Raw genomic sequence first — 21,661 nt, forward strand, 5'->3', positions numbered from 1 at the left:
TATTTTTTTCAGAAAGTGAAATCATATTCGCAGTTACAACGGCAACTACCTCTATTCAGTTATGTTTCAAACCATTATTTAATCAATAATTTTTTCATTGATGTGTTTACGAAACAAATTTTAAGCTCTTATTTAAAATTCAGCAAAAACAAGAATTCAATTATTATCTGAAATATAAATATTCATTAAAATTTATAATTTTAATTACTGCTGATATATAATACAATGCTTACCTTTTTAGACGGAAGAAATAGTGGAGAAAATTATAGGAAAAATAATTAGTAAAATAAAGAGCCAAAAGGCTTCATTTCGGCGATGCAAAATTACATTATTACCAACATTATTTCGAAACAGCTGTCAGGCAAATGAAACCTTATGAAAATGGACTAATAAAAAGCGAATACATAGACGCTTGGGCAGCGCCTATGTCTTTTAAGTAGTCCACACTAAGGTAACTTGTGAATGCCGAGGAATGTATTCCCGCAAGCTCTCTGATCAAGTTACGAAACTTTCATAGTTTCTACATTCGGTTTTGAAATAATGCTGGATCCACTTTGCTCATGGGAAAAGTTTATCAAATATTCAGTTCAATCATAATGTTTATATGGCTCCTACCCATGAAAGATTTATGTGTAAGCCTTTAACGCATTAGTATCCTGGGTGGACTAAGGCTTTTTGTTTCTATTTTTTTAAATTAATTTTATATATTTTTTGTATTTTTACATAGTCCGGAATGCGAGCTCTACAAACCAAATATGCAACTTTTTCCAGTCCACTTCAGGTCTGAATATCTCAAGTACTGCGTATCAGCAATATTCCTGATTGCCGTACCAATCTTTGCATCATCAGCAAATTGTTGTATGTCGCTTGTCAAATCCTTCCCAATGTCATTAATGTTCAGATGGACCAAACACTGATCCTTGTGGTACACCACTGGTTACCTTAAATCTTGCAGACTCACATCTCCCATATATCACTTTTTGAAATCTTTCAGTCAGCCATCTTCTTATCCATGCTAATATTGTATAACCCAAAACCATTTTCTCCAATTTATGCAACAGTCTTCCATACTGTATTCTGTCAAAAGCCTTAGCAAAATCCAAAGTATCATGGTGTATCCATTACCCTTGTCTAGTTCAATGGTCACATTGTTATAGAATGTAAGTTGCTAAAATATGACCTTCCCTTAGTAAACCCATGCTGTTCGAGATTCACTGTCAACTCATTTCTGAATGTGAGCCATATCCAATATTTCCAAAATCATCACCACCGCTCCTGAGATACTAATTGGTCGATAGTTGAATACATCGGTCTTTGCACTACCCCCTTGTGCAATGGAATTACCATACATTCTTTCCATTCCTGCTGAATCTTCCGCGTTCTGGGACTCATATTAACCAGAGTGGTCAAAGGAATCTGATACAGTTCAGCTGAACACTCTTTTAGCACACGGGCTGATATCCCATCAGTCCCTATTGCTGAAGTTTGTGCAACAGCTCTAATACCCCTCTAATAGATATCTCTAATAGATATTCTGAGGTGTCATGCCATTCGTTTTCTTTTTCTTCTCTTCCCCTTTCTCTATATCTATCACTTTATTTTTTGAGTAGACAATGCACTGAAAATGGAAAATAAAAATGAATATATTTTTCTTACGGTTGCATTTCTGGTGGCAAATTGTCATAATTTACTTCGCTAATGGAGTTACTAAGAATTTAGACTTCAACTTGAATTTTGAAAGTCGGAAAAGACAAAAGCTACCCAGCGATAATCAGAATCGAATCTTTGATCTCAGAATAAACAGCATTACGCTGAACTCGGCATTACTTTGAAAACACTCTTAAAATGGGGATATCATCACCATGCTGAAGGAGACATGTCAGGAGCAGTCTTAAAACACGTATCCTTCAGGTGGAAAAGTACCCTGGTTTCGAATCCAGCATATACTAAGATCAGACACTAAACATAAAGAGGAAAATATGAGTCTGTATTATCAGATTTTCCCTCTAGTTGCATCCATTTATTTCCCTCCGTACATTACAATTTCTCAGGATCTTTGGTTACTTATATGCAGCGTATGCTATCATGTATAAAAATGTTAAACAGATTTTAGAATTTTACTGATAACTTTCTAGCTAACTAGGTTAACATTAACATTAAAGTTAACATCAACAAAGTTATTGTTACACAGTATAATCATCTAATATCCCGGAACTCGGAAAACGAGAAATTTGTGTCATATTAATCGCCCTAAATAAGAACTAATATGCGAAAAGAAGCATTGATTGAATCACAGAAATTACTTCTCATTAACTTAATATAGAATAAAAGTTTTGTTTAAAATAATAACATTATCACTGATACGAGTTTACGAACTATATCAATTCTTTATTGCATTCTCAGTTTCGTATGAATTTCATTATTGAAAGATGAAATAGCACCAAATTTATTAGATGAAATAGCACCAAATTTATTAGATGAAATAGCACCAAATTTATTAGATGAAATAGCACCAAATTTATTAGATGAAATAATAACAAAAAGAGACGTTGATACAAAACTTGATCTTTCTAACTGATCGATGCACTATCTACTGTAGAAAAATGCATAAATAATAAGCCACAGCTGGAAGTGACTTGGCTAATATGATAAACACAAAAGAATTCTCTTTTCTTATCGGCAAAATAAAATAATCGAATAAAAATTCGACCTATTTGTAAAGTAAAATTATATAAAACATCTTTCAAAACTCTAGCCTACAAAATAAAAAAACATACGCTTTATTATCTCAATATATATCTACGGAGCCATTCGTGGAAATCACTTGGAGCCTGTATGGCTAAACTCTCAACTCTTCATTCTGTCATCAACAACAACAAATGAATAAATAAAAAGTCATTGAACAATCGTCTGGGTAAAGACCGTCAATAGCAGGGATACCGCATTGATACAGATAACTGGTTACCAACGACCATTTGTTTCTGAAATAATGACTAAATTTTCTATAGGCGGATGCATCTAGTCCATGGGTGATTCCATGCCTCATTTCCGTTCAATAAACCCATCTTCATAGAATCTTGTTTCATGCTTCTTCTTAATATCGATAAACAGAAATGATAGATGGAATCCGATTACTTCTTTTTTATTTTATTATCTTTACTTACCATTGTTATTCTAAAGTTTCGGAGCTATTTGTCGAAAAAAAAAATCTGTTTCATAGAAATCACAGAAAACCGCTGATTGTGATGAAAGGAAATTCTAAAATCGGAAAGAACAATCTTTTAAAAGAATTACATTTCCATCCTATCAGTTAATAATGAATTAGCATCTTCCTAAAGCTAAAAAAATTATCACTTGCGTGTTAATCCTAATTAAAATATTTCTGATCTCGTAAAAGATTAGGTGTATAATTTTAATTCAAGCATTTCTTGATTATTCTATATAAAATAAACAATAATTTTTTTAATCTTATATGTTATTTATCTTTTCCTTAGATTGTATAGGAATTAACGTACTATCTATTATAATTCCTTTGTAACTGTTCAGATTTTGATTTTATAGGATTTTAGAATTATTTCATAGAAATTTTTTAAACCTATAGTGCATTACTACCGTAGATCTACTAATATTTTCTTTTAATTATTATTTATTTTTAATATTTTATTTCCTTTTGTATAACACAGGAACTGCTCTGGCTACCAAAACTGGAACTTTTTTTTCGATCCACTTCAGATTTTCAATACGCGGAAATACGTTATAACCCCGGGAATATAATTCATCTCTCACCTAAAAAATAATTAAAAACAAATTATATTCACTGCGGAAATCAAATATGAGCCTGTTGGTTGAGAGAGAGAATATCACTCAGCTAGCCAGTTTGGCAAGGATGGCGCGTTAAACCAATACATTATTGGTTAGGTGTTGCAGTTCAGCATTTGATCTTCGAGGGTAAAAATTATTATTTTTTTTATTGTAAATGTTCCAGACTCGTAAATTATTATTATCATTATTAAAACAAAGAATTTCTTTTATTAATCTTACAAGTTTAATAATTGGTGATTGAGTGATATATGAATTACGCAGCAGACAGTATAAAACATAACAAAGTAAATAACAGGCCTTCATAAACCCAATGAAATTAAAAACAAATCTGATGAATTAATTTTTCCAGAGAAATAATCAAAACTAATGTTCAGATAGATATTTCTGGAAAACTGGCACAAATCAGTCCAAACTATTCTAAAATTATTTAAAAGTATTATAATTTACAGGGGAGGCTCGTGCATAGGCACTGCAGAACTGCAGCCCCCCCCCCCCAATTTTTCTCGATATATAAATATATTTATTAATTTATTGATATTTGCTTATAATATTTAATTTTATCATCAACAATCGTATACAATTCTCTTATTTTCTATAAAAAATAATAAAAATCCATCTTGTAGCACTTAGGAGGACGAAGGACGCTAGCACCACTGTCTTTACCACAGTGTCACATTGCTACGCGCGCAAGCATATGCACGTCATAGTGAGATGCGAGCTATTAGCGTAATGCGGCACTGTCCGTCGCGCAGTTCCACTGTTGTTTATATGCAGTTTGCACCAGTAGTAGAGTGTTCGTAGTGCTTATCGTGTTTACTCCGTCTCTTTAAATATTTGAACATTACAATTAAAGGATTTAATTGTAATGTCCAAAAATTGTAATTACATTCCTTTAATTACAATTAAAGGAATGGATTTTATTTTTAAGTAAGTTTGAATAATACTAAATTGTATAATCTTATCGATAATAAACAATATTTTGTCATGTTTATTTTTTTTTAATTTTTACCATAATTTTGATATTTTATCCAAACACGTATACACTGTACTTACAGTGTGTATGTATATTTCGAAAGTTGCAGCACCCCACGATTTCAAGCCACGAGCCGCCACTGATAATTTAATTATAAATTTTAATTATTTACATTACAATTATAAAATTACATTACAGGATACTATGATAGTCCTACGTTTTCTCTTCCATTTCCTGTTTAAGTGCCCATATCACGTGAGATTAGCTCTGATGCATTACCTGAATGCTAAAAATATATTTAAACGTCATATATTTTTTATGGATTTAAGAATTCATATATGACTAGTACAAACAATACTAACCGTATATAAATTCCAAACTCCATTCTGTTTCGTTCAAGTCCCTGATAAAGTAGGTACCCAAAATTATTATTCCTTCGTCTCAAAGAGATAATAAACAATCGGTATTTTTCTGCATTCATCCATGCTTTAATGCAAACAAACAAGGATTTCAGTTGTTACTATAACAAAGAAATTTATCTTGAAAACGGAAGTAGTTCAATGATAGCGATGTAACCTAAACAATAAATTTTTATAGGCAGCCTTAGGTGTGAAATTCAAGCAAATAACAAGAAATAAAATGTCCCAAGTATTCTAAGAGAGCATTAAATTTTACCATCTTATCTATTTCTTACGTTCCGTGAATAATAAAGCTATAATGGAAAAGAGGTGTAAGGGTAGGATCACTTCGCTTTCCACTGCACTCAGATGCTTTTTTATATGTCACAGATTTGCTTCGTAATGCATTTTCCTGGGCTTCTAAAGGTTACTGAGATATCACTGTTAGTTCTGGAACTAGTTTGAGAACGTGGATTGTTAAGGAAACGTGAGTGATAAAACTGTTTATGATACCATTAATTAGGAACAGGGAAGAAATTTCTTGAATATGTCGAGGGGAAGCGATTATTGGATATATTCGAACCAAGTAAGAAATCTTTTAAAAGATGCTGTCATTGTAAACATCAGTCTGTGAAGAGGGCCGTGAATTAACAGCAGTGACACGTTAAAAAGCTTTTTTGATGAATTCTACAGTTTTTTAGATGACAAAATGCGTAAAAATCACCCTAATCTGAAACACACGCCAAAAATTCAGTATTATTAAAAATTTCATTATTATTATTAGCAGTAGTAGTAAACATTCATTTAAATAAGTTATCTATGTATTATTGTTCTTTTTCATAATACTAAAATATTTTACTTACCTCCAAGACTTTTATTATTTTTAGCATGCCAAAAGCCTACAAACTTTTTCTGTTTTAAAAAGAGGACATACGTGGCATGTTTTCATTTTAAATGTAAAGATTATTCCAAAGAAATATTCATTTATTTATCCTTAGTTCGTATAATTCTAGAGTTGCATGTTATGTCTGCTAGATGGCAGCACGCGGTGAACGCGCTATGAACATGTAAATTGTCAATGATATCGCAATGCTAGAATTTTCGATAAAATCCAGAGAGCAGTCACACATTTGGTATTTATTTAACCTAGAGTATGTAACCTGGACCTCAATGCTATATCTACACAGGAAGAAGAAGAAACTCAGGGATATGATGAAGCTGTTACATAAACTGAATAAGAATTCGGATATAATATATATTTTCAAAGAGAATTCTACAATTGAAAGAACATATGAAAATCCCATTGCACAAGGACAATGCAAAGAGTGATGGGTCTAACAGTCGACTTGTCGGTATCTCTGGAGTGGTGGTGGTGAAGACTTTGTAAAAGTTCGCAAGAGCTCACATACAGCAATGTGTTGACAGAGAATCTTTGCATGAACCGCAAAGGTTCATGCAAAGTGAACCTTTGCATGAACCTTTAGTGAACCTTTGCATGAACCGCAAAGGTTCACTAAAGGAAGTTAATGTTTGAGTAACGTGCTCACAGTTTTGTAATTATGTTAGGGGTGAGTTAGACATGTAAAATGGACACCATGGGCTTTACTAAAGCATTTGAGAGGATACAGTATGGAAAACTGTTGCGTACTTTATAGAACATGGGATTAGACTATAAACTATTAACTTCAATAGGAAGATAGCTGCTGAGAGATTTCAAAAATCGGTGTATGGGAGATTTGTCTGCAACATTTCAGGTAATAAGTGGCGTGCCACAAGGAGCAGACCTTTGTCCATTGTTATTCAATATTTATGTTAATAAAATTGGGAAGGATTTGACAGGAAGCAATTTATTCTGCTTATCTTTCTGTCATCAGCTGTTTGATGATAATGATGGAAAGATAAGCAGGGTAAAGGAATGAAACAGAGGGTTAGTAATTGGAGAATAGTTTTAGTATTCTAAAATTATGATATGCGAAAATGACTATCAGTTCAATTTTAGTAAATTTAAAGTTAGGTGTACTTGGGAGTGTTGCGATATCCAGTAGTGTATGGTATTGGCGAGATTGTGCTAGAAGAAATAGAACAGTTTATGGAACATGGAATTTTATAAGACAGGAAGTTCTGGGATCATATATTGTTATTATTATACGGTCATCGCCATGGAGTCATTGCAGAAGATCCGAACTATCCACACAATGTCTATCATAGCTCTTCTTGAACTCATTGACAGACGAAGCACTCACAACTGAGTTAGGCAACGCATTCCATTCATTCACCACTCTCCAGGCGAAAAACCTCGTTCTCACACCCTTGTTAACCACACTTTTCCTTAATTTCCAGAGATGATCTCTTGTTCTTCCACCACTAGCCTGCTGCTAAAATAATTCCCCTGCATCAATCTTATAAAAACCTTTTAGTAACTTAAATGTTTCTATCATATTCCCTCTTATCTGCCTATCAATTAACTTCTGTTACCCACAAACACTCAATCTGTCAATGCAGGGAGCATTCCTTACACCACTCACCAACTTAGTCACTCGCCTCTCAATCTTTTCTACTTCTTCCTGATCTTCAAGGAACCCAGGCGACCAGACGTGAGCACAATAATCCAGATGTGGACGTATCAAGGCCTTATAAAGAGGAATCATAACTTCTTTATCTCTGCATGTTAGTGTGCTCTTCAATAACCAAGTAATCCTATGAGTTATCGTGGACACCTTAGCAATATGCCCTTTGAACTTCATCTCTCTATCCACCAGTACCCCAAGTCCCTGATCTCATCATTCTCTTGTAGTACAATTCCATCAATGTGATACAGCTTGAATCTTTTAATTCCAAAATGCATACTTTCCCACATTAAATTACATCCATTATCTCTTGCCCATACTGCTTAAAATCACCCTGCATCACCTTGATTAGTTATTGATACAATGTATCAACTTTGTATTATCAGAAAACGACTAAATATCTCCTTTCAAATCATTTCCTATATCATTTATGCACAAATTAAATAATAGTGGTCCAAGCACCAAAGGCTTGTAGTACACTACCACCACTACATCACAGGTGGCCAGTGTTGCGCCGCAAGCACAGAGCCTTGCAACACACCACTGGTCACTTGCTCCGTCCCGTACTCTATTCCTGGACACACTAATTTTTGGTATCTGTCTATGAGCTACTCTCGCATCCACATAACCAGTTTAATATCCATCCTCATTTGTTCTAATTTGTGTAATAGTATTCCAAGGATTATCCTGTCAATCGTCTTAGCAAAATCCAGGAGTATCACTTTGTAGCCATTCCCCTGTCCAACTATTGTCACTCTATTATAAAAAGTTATTAAGGTAAGACCAAAATTATTAAGTCGAGACCAACCTTTAACAAAACCAGTTGTCCCCAGAGAGTACGTATTCTTATCCACCCATTCTTGAATTCTGTTCTTAACCAACTTTTCCAATACTTTTACCACCACTCCAGAGATGGTGATTGGTCTTTAATTTCATATCACTGTCTTAAAACCTCCTTTATACAAATGAACTATTTATATCAAAGATTGTAAATACAACTCAGAGGATAATTGTAACGCTGAAAGGAACATTGACCAGTGAGGATAAAGAAGTCATTTTGCCTCTTTATAAGACTTTAATATGAACTCAGCTGAGCTCTTTGCGCAGATCTAGTTTCCAAGGAGATGCAAATACAGTGGCAAAGCGCAAAGCACATGTTAAATAAAATAAAATAAAGTGTGGAATGTAAATTGTGAGGACATATTGAGAAGGTGCAGATGGCAAACACTAGCAGAGAGGAGAAAGAGGAAGCGACATGATGCAGATCTAAAGAATGCTGAAAGGTTCATAATAAGATGGAAGTAGTTGGAATGTTTCATTTTATGAACAATGAGGAGAGGAAGAGAAAGCATCCATGGAAGTTAAGAATCAATGCAGTCAAGAAATTGGATTAGAAGTAGAATTTCTCAAAGAGCGGTGTGTGACTGGATTCGTTTGATAAAAGATGTGGGGTACTGACTGCAGGCAGTGTGAATGAATTCAAGAAAAAGTACGACAGCTGGTGTGGATAATATCTGTTTTTACTTTATGAATCCCTGACTTCCTGGGGGTCTCTACTCCTACGAATTATTATTATTATTAGACCTCCAAGAAGTCAGGGACTCAACGACTCACATATTTATATAATATAAGTTTTTATATATTTATATAATTATTATGTGTTATGTACATAGTACAGCTTATGCTTGGATATTGTTTATGTAAATATAATTATGAAGAAATTCAGGGTGTCATTATTATTATTATTGTTACACTAGTTGCATTGAAAACTAGCACTTAATATAATTAGACTGATTACGTTGAAAACTAGGTGAAATTACCATAAATTAATTAGTTATGTTAAGAACGAGATTGAAATTATATAAATCATAATTACATTGAAAATCAGGAGATTATGATTTTCTACTCTTTTCCCATTTATAAATAATAAATTTCAATGTAAAGTGTAGTTACAAGAAATAATTATTTTCAATATCTGCTTTATTAAAAGTCCTGAAAAGGACTGGGAGATAGACTGAGTCCTTGACTCTTCATCCCTTCATCCGAAAGAAGAAAATCGGTGTGGATGGGATGTTATTGAGTTAAAAGCTCTAGTCATGCCTGGGTAACGGCAATAGCCGAGCCTCAGTTAAAACTTCATTGGCTACACTGCAGCGTTTCCCAACCTGAGGTCCGCGGACCCCCTAGGAGTCCGCGGGATAGTTTATTTTCATTAAACTTTATCTTATCATGTTGTTCACACCTGGCCTAATTGATATGTTCATATTCTTCCAATAGCTCCATTTATACAGTATTACATTGTCATAAATGACACATTTAGTGTTGTAAAATTGTAATTTATTACTTCATCTTATGATATGTAAAATATAAAAAATTTCCATTTTGGATTTTATGGAGGCCGCGATGAATTAATATTCGCTACAGTGGGGCCAGCGACATCAAAAAGGATGGGAAACACGGCGCTAAAGCATTGCCATCCGTTACCCTGGAAGTCCTAAAAAAGGACTCGTCATATAACCTTCACTTTCCAATATATCAATGCATCTGCTATACAATTAACAATTATGACTTAAGGGGTGGAGCGAAAAGCTTTTCATATTCCCCGTTGTCTGTTACGGTCACAGTGAAGGAAAATATTATGAGCAGTTTATTATAATCTCCATATAGTGAAGGAAAATATTATGAGCAAACTGCTCATAATATTTTCCTTCACTATATGGAGATTATACATCACTGAAGGAAGTTAAAATGGCTTTTAGTCTTTTGTGTTTGAATCTATCCGTAGGCTCATAGGCTACAGCTTGCATACTTAGTCCTTATAAGGACTGACTTAAAAGGGGCGAAGCAAGAATGCTTTTCATTTTCCCCGTTATCGGTAGAGGACAGTGTAGGAATAAGGTGTTATTGAACTATATATAAAGCTCTGATCATGCCAGGAGGGTAACACCAATATTGAACTATATAAAGCTCTGATCATGGCAGGAGGCTAACACCAATAGCCGAGCCTCAGTCAGAACTTCATTGGCTACAGCATTGCCATCCATTACCCTCCATTGATCACTACATCTCACGGTCGATTTTTCAGCTGGTTAAATATTAATCATACGTTTTGTTAATTGGTGTGAAAAAGCTATTCACATTTCATTTAAAAATTTTAAATAAGATATTTTTAGAATTCCACAATAATCTTCAAAATTTTATGTAACAAGTAAATGTATATTTCTTTTGGGCTTGAGCTGCTTTTTTTAAACTTAACTGAACTTTACGGAATTAATTTTAAGAAGATATTTGTGAAAGACAATTAATCTGTTTAAAATTCATACCAGAAAGCCTGTTTAAGTGTAATTAGCGTACTCGAGATAAAAGAGTAAGAAACAAGGCGCGTGTTAAATTATGTACAACTAACCTGACAGCAAACAAAGTTTCTTCATTCGTTGCTAATTTATGAAAGTCCTGTGAGTGTAGTCACCAATGCTATAATATTTATCACTTATGTCATCGTGTGCTTGTTAATGAAGTCTCTTCATTAGAAAATCAATTACACGTATTAAGGTGAAGATTCTGACTAAAGTGTGATAAATTAGAATTCAACACAGAATTAAAGTCCCATTATGTACTATAATTATTACTAAGGTCAAGCGAAAGCTACCTGATCCTCTAGTGAAGACAAAAAATGCCATTTGTTTAGAGTGAGTGTTATAATTTTACGCCCGTTACACTTTATTATTCATTCTTCTCTGTTTTTCTTTTATTTTGATGTAACAAGACTTTTATTACCTCAAGTTGACTGTCCGAAGATAAAGAGAAATCAGAGACTCAAGGTAGATTTTACCAATATTTCTTAATATAGATGGCGCTTCACTGGACATTTTAGTTATGAGAGGATAAACAAGTTCGAATAATAAAACAAAAATATATGGTGCAGCGCCATCTACATTAAGACAAAAACGTATTTAAAACTACAGTGTTTAGACAAACGTGCAATGAGCTTAGATCACGGAAAGAAGCGAATCAAATAATGCATTGGATGGAACTAAGATTTATTTAATTAACTAAAAGAAACACACGTATTAACCACAGCGAAAATTATTTAATTGTAAATATTTCATCCTAAGTATCTTAGGACATCATCAGTACAGTAGTTTAAAACAATAATAGGACTAACATACAGTTAGGGCGCATGATTACAATAGAATCTCATTAAACGTGCTACAGAAGTAAAAATAAATAAAAAAATAATAATTATTTAACACAATTTTGTATGACAGTTTCCCATACTTTAGGAATAGTAAGAACGTCGTTGCAGTTTAAGTTTGGTCTGTGTAGTAGGGCTTCAGAAATTTCTTTGTATAAACGTTCATGTTTAAATAAAGATCTATGTAAAAGTTTAGACTTTTCCCAATGGATCCTATGGCTTAGATTTTCAATTCCGTGTTGAGAGAGGCCAGATTTCTGCGGTTTAAAAAGACGAATGTGGTCTTGATGTTCCAAGATGCGTTTCTGAACAGACCTACCTGTCTGTCCAAAGTAAGACAATTTGCATGAGCATGGAATCTCATAAACACCAGGTAACATCAGAGGTGAGCATTTTTCCTTAGGAGAAGGTAACAAGTTGTAAATTTGGTTGATAGGTTTGTAAGTAGCGGCAAAATCGTATTTCTTCATAATTTTAGAAAGACGTTCTGAGATGCCTTTGATAAGGTAAGGGAATCCTATGGACTTCTTCTTCTCTGATTTGATGTGTGGGAAACTGACTGATGATTTTCTTTAGTTGTTTTAGGATTATATCCATTTAGGATGGCTGTATTTTTGATTACTTCTAATTCTTGGTTTAGAGATTCTTCAGAGGAGCAGAATTTGTGTGCTCTGGAAACTAGTGATTTAATAATGCCAGATTTCTGAGATGGATGATGAGCGGAAGAATTGTGAATGTAGCGACCTGAGAACTTTTTAGAAAGACGATCTCCGAACGTCTTTCTAAAATTATGAAGAAATACAATTTTGCCACTACTTACAAATCTATCAACCAAACAACTTGTTACCTTCTCCTAAAGTCAAACTCTCACCTCTGATGTTGCCTGGAGTTTAAGAGATTCCATGCTCATGCAAATTGTCTTACTTTGGACAGACAGGTAGGTCTGTTCAGAAACGCATCTCGGAACATCAAGACCACATTCGTCTTTTTAAACTACAGAAATCTGGCCTCTCTCAACACGGAATTGAATTGAAAATACAAGCCATAGGATCCATTGGGAAAAGTCTAAACTTTTACCTAGATCTTTATATAAACATGAACATTTATACAAAGAAAGTTCTGAAGCGCTACTACACAGACCAAACTTAAACCGCAACGACGTTCTTACTATTCCAAAAGTATGAGAAATTGTCATACAAAGTGTTAAATAATAATAATAATAATTATTATTATTATTTATTTATTTTTTTTTGTAACGCGTTACGCACGTTTAATGAGATTCTATTGTAATCATGCGCCCTAACTGTATGTTATTCCTATTATTGTTTAAACTACTGTACTGATGATGTCCTAAGATACTTAGGATGAAATATTTACAATTAAATAATTTTCACTGTGTGTTTCTTTTAATTATGATCGCACCACAGGTTTCTTTATTTATAATAAGATTTATTTATTTATTTCTAAAACAACTAATCGAATTGTAGTTCTCCTCGCAAAAGTGTCTTTTGCAACGGATCGTCACGACAAAAAACGTCGCCTGGCTTTGATCGCCTCCTTACCTTTACAAAAGTTTCTTAATTCAGTTTCATTTTATTATATAAATAATGCAATTCTATTCATTATCATCATAATCAAATTCCTGAAATGTTTTACTTGTTCTATAGGTTCTCTATTCACGATGCAGCTGATATTTTCAGTGCATCTGCCTATTTTCATTGTCTTTGTCTTTTTATTGCTGACCTTCATACCATATCTATTACGACAGTTATTCTATTTAGTCAGGGAATCTTGCAGACTTGTACCAGATTTATTTAGAAGTATAACATCATCCGCATAAAGCAAAGAGCTGACATTAACATCTCCAATTTTGATATCATGTTGAATACCATTTTCCTTCATAATGTGATCCATATAGATAATGAATAACAGAGGGGATAATGTACATCCTTGTCTCACACCAGATTTAACATTAAACCATCTTCCTGTACTTCCTTCAATTCTAACTGCTGACTTAGAATTTATATGAAGACTAAATATTGCTTGATATAAAATCCCACTGACACCATACAACTGTAGCGTATTGAATAGCTTCTCTCCTTTGGCACCTTGTCATATGCCTTTTCCAAATCAACAAAACTTAAATACAGATCTTTGTTATATTGCCATGCTTTCTCGACTATTTGTCGCAAAGCGAAGATCTGATCCTGACGGCCTCTATTTGGCCTGAATCCAGGTTGTTCTTCACCAGTTATTTTTTAATTATTATTATTATTATGCAATTATTATTTTAAATAATAATTGCATAAATAATGAAACAACGTCTGAATTACTGGAATCCACAGTACACCCTAAAGGATTTCTACGTGTTATAAACTTAGTTCCATAAAAGATATGTTACTAGATATGTTAGAACGTTCCTAGATATGCATTATACATAAGTGTGTGTGTGTGTGTGTGTGTGTGTGCATAACATATCTAGTAACGCTTTTATATCTATTAATTTAAAATACATACATATATATATATATATATATATATATATATATATATATATATATATATATATATATATATATATATATATATATATATATATATATATATATATATACATATATACATATATATATATATATATATATATGTATATATATATATATATATATATATATATATATATATATATATATATATATATAGTTTTCTGTTTCATTTATCTATGCTTTATCAGATACATTTTATTTAAAAGTTAAATGTATTAGATACATGTTATAGATGTTATAGTATATATTATTACTTCAATACATACCATAAAATGAAATTTGTTAATTATATTTTAAGCATTTGCAATAAAAGTTTTTTAAAAAATATATTAAACCGAATGTTTTAAAATATAAGAATGAATATTTTAAAATTAATATTAATATCCTTAACCGAGCATTGAGTGATGTTCTTAATGATCTCTTGAGATAATATCAAATCTATAGGCCATTTTGATCTCTATGCAAGTGATGATTTTTTAAATCTTTATTTAACTTGACGCGATCATTCGGTAAATGATGTTAAAAATTAAGAAAGACAGACTCAGAATCAACTTTATTTATTTAGATAAAGTAATCCAAAATTACTTTATCTAATCGATAAAATAATTTTCGATTAGATTAATTGTTTTCTCATCTAGTATCTTAAACATTGATCTCCATACCATTTCTCGATGGAGTGAAGATAACGTTTAATGCTTCCAAAACATATCCAGTCTCTATTCTTTCATGAAAGATATCAGTTCACTTCATTTTATCGTTGATAATGCCCAGCTAGTCAGCCAAAATTAAATCTATCTTCTGACATTCACCTCTAGCCTTTCTTGGCACGAACAGATTATATATCCATAGCTTTTTTTATGCCTCCAAAACTGGGTATCCTTCTGTTCAATACAATACTTATACCAGTACAATCAATCCACAATGTTATGTCAATTCCAAATTTACCCAACCTTAGAACATTATTCTCTTGGTTGGTGGTGTATCAAAAACCTCCCTAAAAAACTTGCTGCGATCTAAAACAGAAAAATACAGCCAATAGATGATTTCTCTCTCTCTCTCTCTCTCTTAACTTCTGTCTCCCCTTCACATATACAAACACGTCATTGAAGTCCTATAGGTTCTGCAACCTCGTGTGTGTGTGGGGGGGGGGGATTAGTAAATTCGCAATTAACATTAACATAAACAAAAAAAAATACCTCAGCAGTGTAAGAATAATCTAATTTAAAATCATGTGGGTAAAAAAAAGACAATGAAAACTTGTTATTTGATTCCAGTTAAAATAAATTTGGATCTAACAACTTCGATAATAGAAAAGAGAGCTACATAATATTTACTTATAAGAGCTGATAGGAGAATAGCATTCGAATGAGAAATACTATCATTCTCATAATGAACAGAGTTTTGCTGTTTGAAACGATACATGAATTCTTTTGTTCTTTAAGAAATTAAATCATTTTGATATGCTGTAAAAAGTAGCATTCATTTCTTGGTCGCCTAAAAAGTAGAATAGCAAAGCCTTACTGCATCTTGTTATTGCCCTAATTGAGTTCAAAAACTGTTAGAGAAAGATATACTGTTAAATCATTTTTATATATGAGATCTCTCACTCTCCTCAAAACGTAAAACTGGAAACTCTGCTTTACTAACAACAAAGTAAGTTTTCTCCTCACTACATCTGTGAGAGATATAATTCCACCACCGATTATTGTGTTCAGAGATTTAACAAACGTTTTGAGTGAGATGGATAAAAAAAATAAAGAAATATTTTTTAACAAAATGAGAAATGAATTTTTCCCTTAATTTCCATATTTCTTACATTTTTTTTTTTTCATATAAGAAAAAATAATCATATACCCAGGCTTTCAAACCGGAAAAGAATCTTGCTAATTTATTTCATATTCAGAATTATACAACTGCCCTTGTATATTATATATAACTAAGAATAGTGAAATCATTCTGCGCAATGATACTATGTTTATTTGTATCGTATGCTTCATAATTTTATTGTTAAAACTGAAGAAAGAAAATACCATCAAGCCTAACTGGAACAAGGATTCTATTACGATAGAATTGCAGTAAGTACGGCCATTACCTTTCAAGTTTTGCATATTATAAATTCGTATTTACATCTCTTTTTTTTAAAATCGTTCGTTTATTCGTTTTTAAGTTTATTTCATACTTCATTTCTGACGTGTATTTTTGCTACGGTAACAAAAAGCACAAACGCAGTAGATATTTTTAGCATTTTATTCGCATTAATTGGTTCTTAGCGCGTGATCGTGCTGCCATCTGGTGTTAGGATATCACAAGCCTAAGTGGAACAAGGATTCTATTACGATAGAATTGCAGTAAGTACGGCCATTACCTTTCAAGTTTTGCATATTATAAATTCGCATTTACATTTCTTTTTTAAAATCGTTTATTCGTTTTAAGTTTATTTCATACTTCTCCACTTCTTACGTGTATTTTTGCTATGGTAACAATAGCACAAACGCAGTAGATATTTTTAGTATTTTATTAATTAATTTTATTAATTGGTTCTTAGCGCGTGATCGTGCTGCCATCTAGTGTTAGGATATCATTCCACAAGAGTTGTGAATATTGGTAATTCATAACATGAAAAAAAACTGTATAGTATTCACGAATGCTCAGTAAATCCAAAGCTTTTTTAAACATTCATATTTTAAAAATAAATATCACTTAATATTTAACTGTATCTCTCTGGATTTAAATAACATTGACTAAGCTGCCAACTACAATGGGATTCTTTATTCAAAAAAAGTCTGTTATTATCATTGAATTATTATGTTTGTGTTGTGCGTCATTATTCTGGGGATTCAGTGTATATTTCACATCATTTTTGAAAGAAATGTCCTGCAATATAGATCAAAGGTGATAAAAAATGTGCATTTGTGTTTTTCATGTAGGACGTTCGCCTGGCTATGAACGCTATGAATTCACTCCAGGGTTATGTTCTTTTTTCTTCTGATCGGGGTAGTATCCGTATTGAATATGCTAAGAACAAAATGGGGGAGGTAAGTAACCAAACATAATAGTATTATTACAAAAAAATTAATTATCTTTTATTTTAAAATTTGTAATTAATTTCAGTATTCCTTTACAAATTTAAGGGAATACTGGAAAATACGGAAAAATACGTTGACATTTTTACTTAAATAAGCAGATAATTAGGAAAAAAAAATCTTAAATCCATATGAAATGGGTAGATGTATCTTAGGATTGAATTCCCAGAATCATGGCTTTTTTAACGACTTTAGATGTCTAAATTTTAATAAATTACACCCCCAATATGGTTAAGGATCTTAAGAACAAGAATCGTAAAGTTCATATGCAATAAAAACGTAATAAAAAATAATTTATCGCTAATAACGATAGAAAGTTTCGAATCTAACAGTCGAGTTAGCGTAGAATCTCATGTTGTGAATTACCAAATACTCATACTTTACCTACGAATATTTTTATGTAAAACTACTTCCAGCAATGAACTATTAATATTTTATTTTCCCACGATTCTAAAGAATATTTTTGAGTTGGTCATAAACGATTAATGTTTGGAAAACCAGGCATCGCTACTCAAACCGAGCATGTGGTTATGGGAACATTAAATCAGATTCGTAATATTATATTATCTGGAAGGATTTTTTTTAATTATTATTGTTGCAGAACTATTTTGTCACGTGCTATCCACACCACGATTTATACTAATTATAAATAAGAACATTAAACCTTTTAATTCAACTGAAAACAAAACTCATTTGGGTCTAGAAAGTTTTAATAATAATCACTTGTTATTATTATCATATGATTATTTAGGAATAATAATAGTAATAATATTATTATTTTCTGATCTATAAGGTCTGGGTAGTGATATATATTTCTTCAGTTTTTCATAAAAGTTATCACCGGAGTTTTTTATAATGGAAACACCGTGTTTATAGTATTGACTATCTGCTATATTAACTCGGAATTGGGATATGTTCATATTTTTATATACTGACTTAGATCCGAGAATTAGAACAAACAATTAAATTTATTCACAATGCAACATGTTTCGTCGGATGGCCGACTTCTTCAGGCGTTAAGAAACACAGAAAGCAAATAAAAAAACACTATAAAGAAACATTGTGGCACTGAAATTCGACTATTATAAACTACAGTTAACTTTGAACTGGAGCTGCAGTCCGTGTTAAAGTTCTATTGTTAGACACTTGTGCACGTGTGACTTCACGAATGCGCCAAAATCTGATAGCAGAGTTGAATGAGTCCGGTTAATTGTAACTAAGGTTACTGTTTATATGATGAGGGTCCATAATTTCCTTAGACTCGACTATTCGGCGTTCTACCTCGTCGTGGCATATATGAAGGTTTGAAGTTGTTGTCCAGTTTATCTCATGTTGGCGATTTGTGTTTACTTGACAGGGCACTTGCTCTAGTTCTTTTGTAGAGAATGTCTCTTTGGTGTTCTTCGAGGCGTAGGAGGACGGATTTCTCAGTCTGGCCATAGTGTGGCTTATTCCATAGTCGCACGTAATTTTGTACACTCCTGGGAACCGTAGATATTGGGAGCTGATTTGTGTTTGCTTATAATTGATCTTAATTTGGGAAGAGTAGAGAAGCACGTTTTTATGTTAAACTTTCTTAAAATTCTTCGTAGTTTCTTATATATATATATATATATTAGGGTTACCAAGTAATTTTATAAACTTGGTTATTTTACTCCTAATCCCAAGTAAGCAAACAGTTAAGTTTGCGCCTGAACGTATTTCAAGTCTAAATGTGGTGCAACACCAGGGCAACTCATTGTAAACATGGTTAATTATGGAAAATATTAGGAATAGTGATCAGATCTCTCCCCACCTTTACAATGAGTTGCCCTGGTGTTGCACCACATTTAGACTTGAACTACGTTCAGGCGCAAACTTAACTGTTTGCTTACTTGGGATTAGGAGTAAAATAACCAAGTTTATTTATAAAATTATTTGGTAACCCTAATATACATTATTCCCAAGGTAAAAAAAATTATATATATATATATATATATATATATAAGGCTTGAAAAAGGCTGGTTCACCAACACCAATTTGGCAAGAATTTCATTAGCGAGGGGTCATCGGAGTATCACGTTTGCCTATTAATCGCAGTCGCATTTTCAATCCTGGAAATCTATTTAAACGCTTTTGTTAATGCTATCACCAATTTTTAGCTTGTGTAACTACCAGTGTTGGAGCCAATATATTACTTGTTTGTATTATATATTACTGTGTTTATGAGACATGAAGAAAAAAGATGCATACATTTTATCGGTGATATGACCATAAACAATCAACAAGTAGCTGACAAAACATATGAAATATGTTCATGATCAGTTTCCCATGATTCAACAACTGAAAAACAATTGCACGTATGACCTCTTATATCTATTTATGTTATCAGTTGGCGATTGGCTAGTTACTTGGCTGTATGTCTGAGCAGGTCACATGCGTACTCATCCCATCCTCTTATTGGTCGTATTCCATTAGACTAAAATCAGTGACAATGGATAAATTATAATGACTGCTTCTCCAATAGACGTTACAAGTAAGGTACGCATACAAATAAATATTTCTACACGAATATTAGAGATTAACCATTATGCAAATAAAATTGTCTATTAAAATGACCTCCCCCTTCTATCTTTCATTTCTTTACTAGACAAGCAATAATTCTGACTTGACGAGGGTTTTTAAGACCTGCATGTATATAATAAATAATCTACATTTCCCCTGGTAATCAATGAAACCACCACTTATCAAATGAAAGAAGTATGAGTATAGAGAGACTTACCTTCCTCATTTGAAGAAATATTTTGATATTCATTTTACTAGAAAATATTACTCTGCAGTAATACTAAAGTACCTCGAAGAAAAGTACTCCTTATTCAAGATGAAACACAAACAAGAATTCTTCTTTACTGTTGATTGAACAGTGAAAAGCAGTCACCGCTTATGTTCCTTATAAGGACTGACTTAAAGGGGCGAAGCAAGAATGCTTTTAATCCTCCCCGTTATCTGTAGCTATTGAGCAATTGAAGCTCTGATCATGGCAAGAGGGTAACAGCAATAGCCGAGCCTCAGTTAAACTTCATTGGCTACAGCATTGCCATATGTTAAGGTAAAGCCGTCTCTAAAAATTCGGACGATCCCTAGGCCACTCAATCATGGGCGAAAGACCGTCCATCTCAGCGTTGGCCTTCCACCCACCACCGAGCAGAACCGCTCATATTCCGAAGAAAAGCCTTCACCGACAAAGCCCCTCACCGGGCCGTGCCGGAGAACACTTTCTCCGGAGACTCAAATTGCTCCCTTAAGGCAAAAACCTTAAGAAAGCGAACTGAAACTCTCGAATCTCTGCGCCCCAGGGGGTAACAGCAACAGCCGAGCCTCAGTTAAGCTTCATTGGTACAGCACTACCCTCCAAAGGTATTAATCACCGCCATCCTTTCCCATTATGTCCTTATAAGGACTGGCTTAAAGGGGCGAAGCAAGAATGCTTTTCATCTTCCCCGTTATCTGTAGAGGACAGTGTAGGGATATATATATATATATATATATATATAGGGATATAGGGATAAGGTGTTATTGAGCTATTAAAGCTCTGATCATGGCAGGAGGGTAACAGCAATATATATATATATATATATATATATATATATATATATATATATATATATATATATATATATATATATATATAGCCGAGCCTCAGTTAGAACTTTAGCCATCCATTACCCTCCAAGGATATTAATCAACAAAACACACCTCCCATCATGTTCGATTTTTTAAAATTATATATTACTTCTGATATTAAATAATAAAAGGTGTTTTATATAACTTCATATTTTTATCACATTTTTTCTCAAAATTAAAAAATATTCCAAAATTTCTCAGTAATATTAAGTATAAAGTAAAATTAATAATTATATTTGAAAATTAATATTAAAAGTCTACTTATGTTGTTTGATAATTCTTATATAAACGAAAAGTGTTCCAGTTTGATAATAATAGATTATGTTAATCCATTCATGAACAGTTTAACTATTATTCGAATAATATTTTTTATGATATTTGACATCAAGTTGCTAAAAGATATATTTTTGTGTT

The 21,661-nt window shown here is 32.6% G+C and overlaps 1 protein-coding gene across 1 annotated transcript in view; it reads left to right on the forward strand.

Annotated features, from left to right (window-relative positions):
* LOC150093669 (protein couch potato-like) overlaps positions 1–17,554 on the forward strand; it is a 372,477-nt gene extending 354,923 nt beyond the window's left edge. The window contains exon 9 of the mRNA XM_090413245.1: positions 17,429–17,554. Within this exon, the coding sequence (XP_090269371.1) occupies positions 17,429–17,554 (126 nt within the window). The remainder of the gene's footprint in view (positions 1–17,428) is intronic.
* The last annotated feature ends 4,107 nt before the right edge of the window (positions 17,555–21,661 follow it).

This window comes from Typopeltis vanoorti, chromosome 23 (genome assembly GCF_054136105.1).
Source record: "Typopeltis vanoorti isolate ZY-2024b chromosome 23, IOZ_Tvanoo_1.0, whole genome shotgun sequence".
Classification (NCBI taxonomy): Eukaryota; Metazoa; Arthropoda; class Arachnida; order Uropygi; family Thelyphonidae; genus Typopeltis; species Typopeltis vanoorti.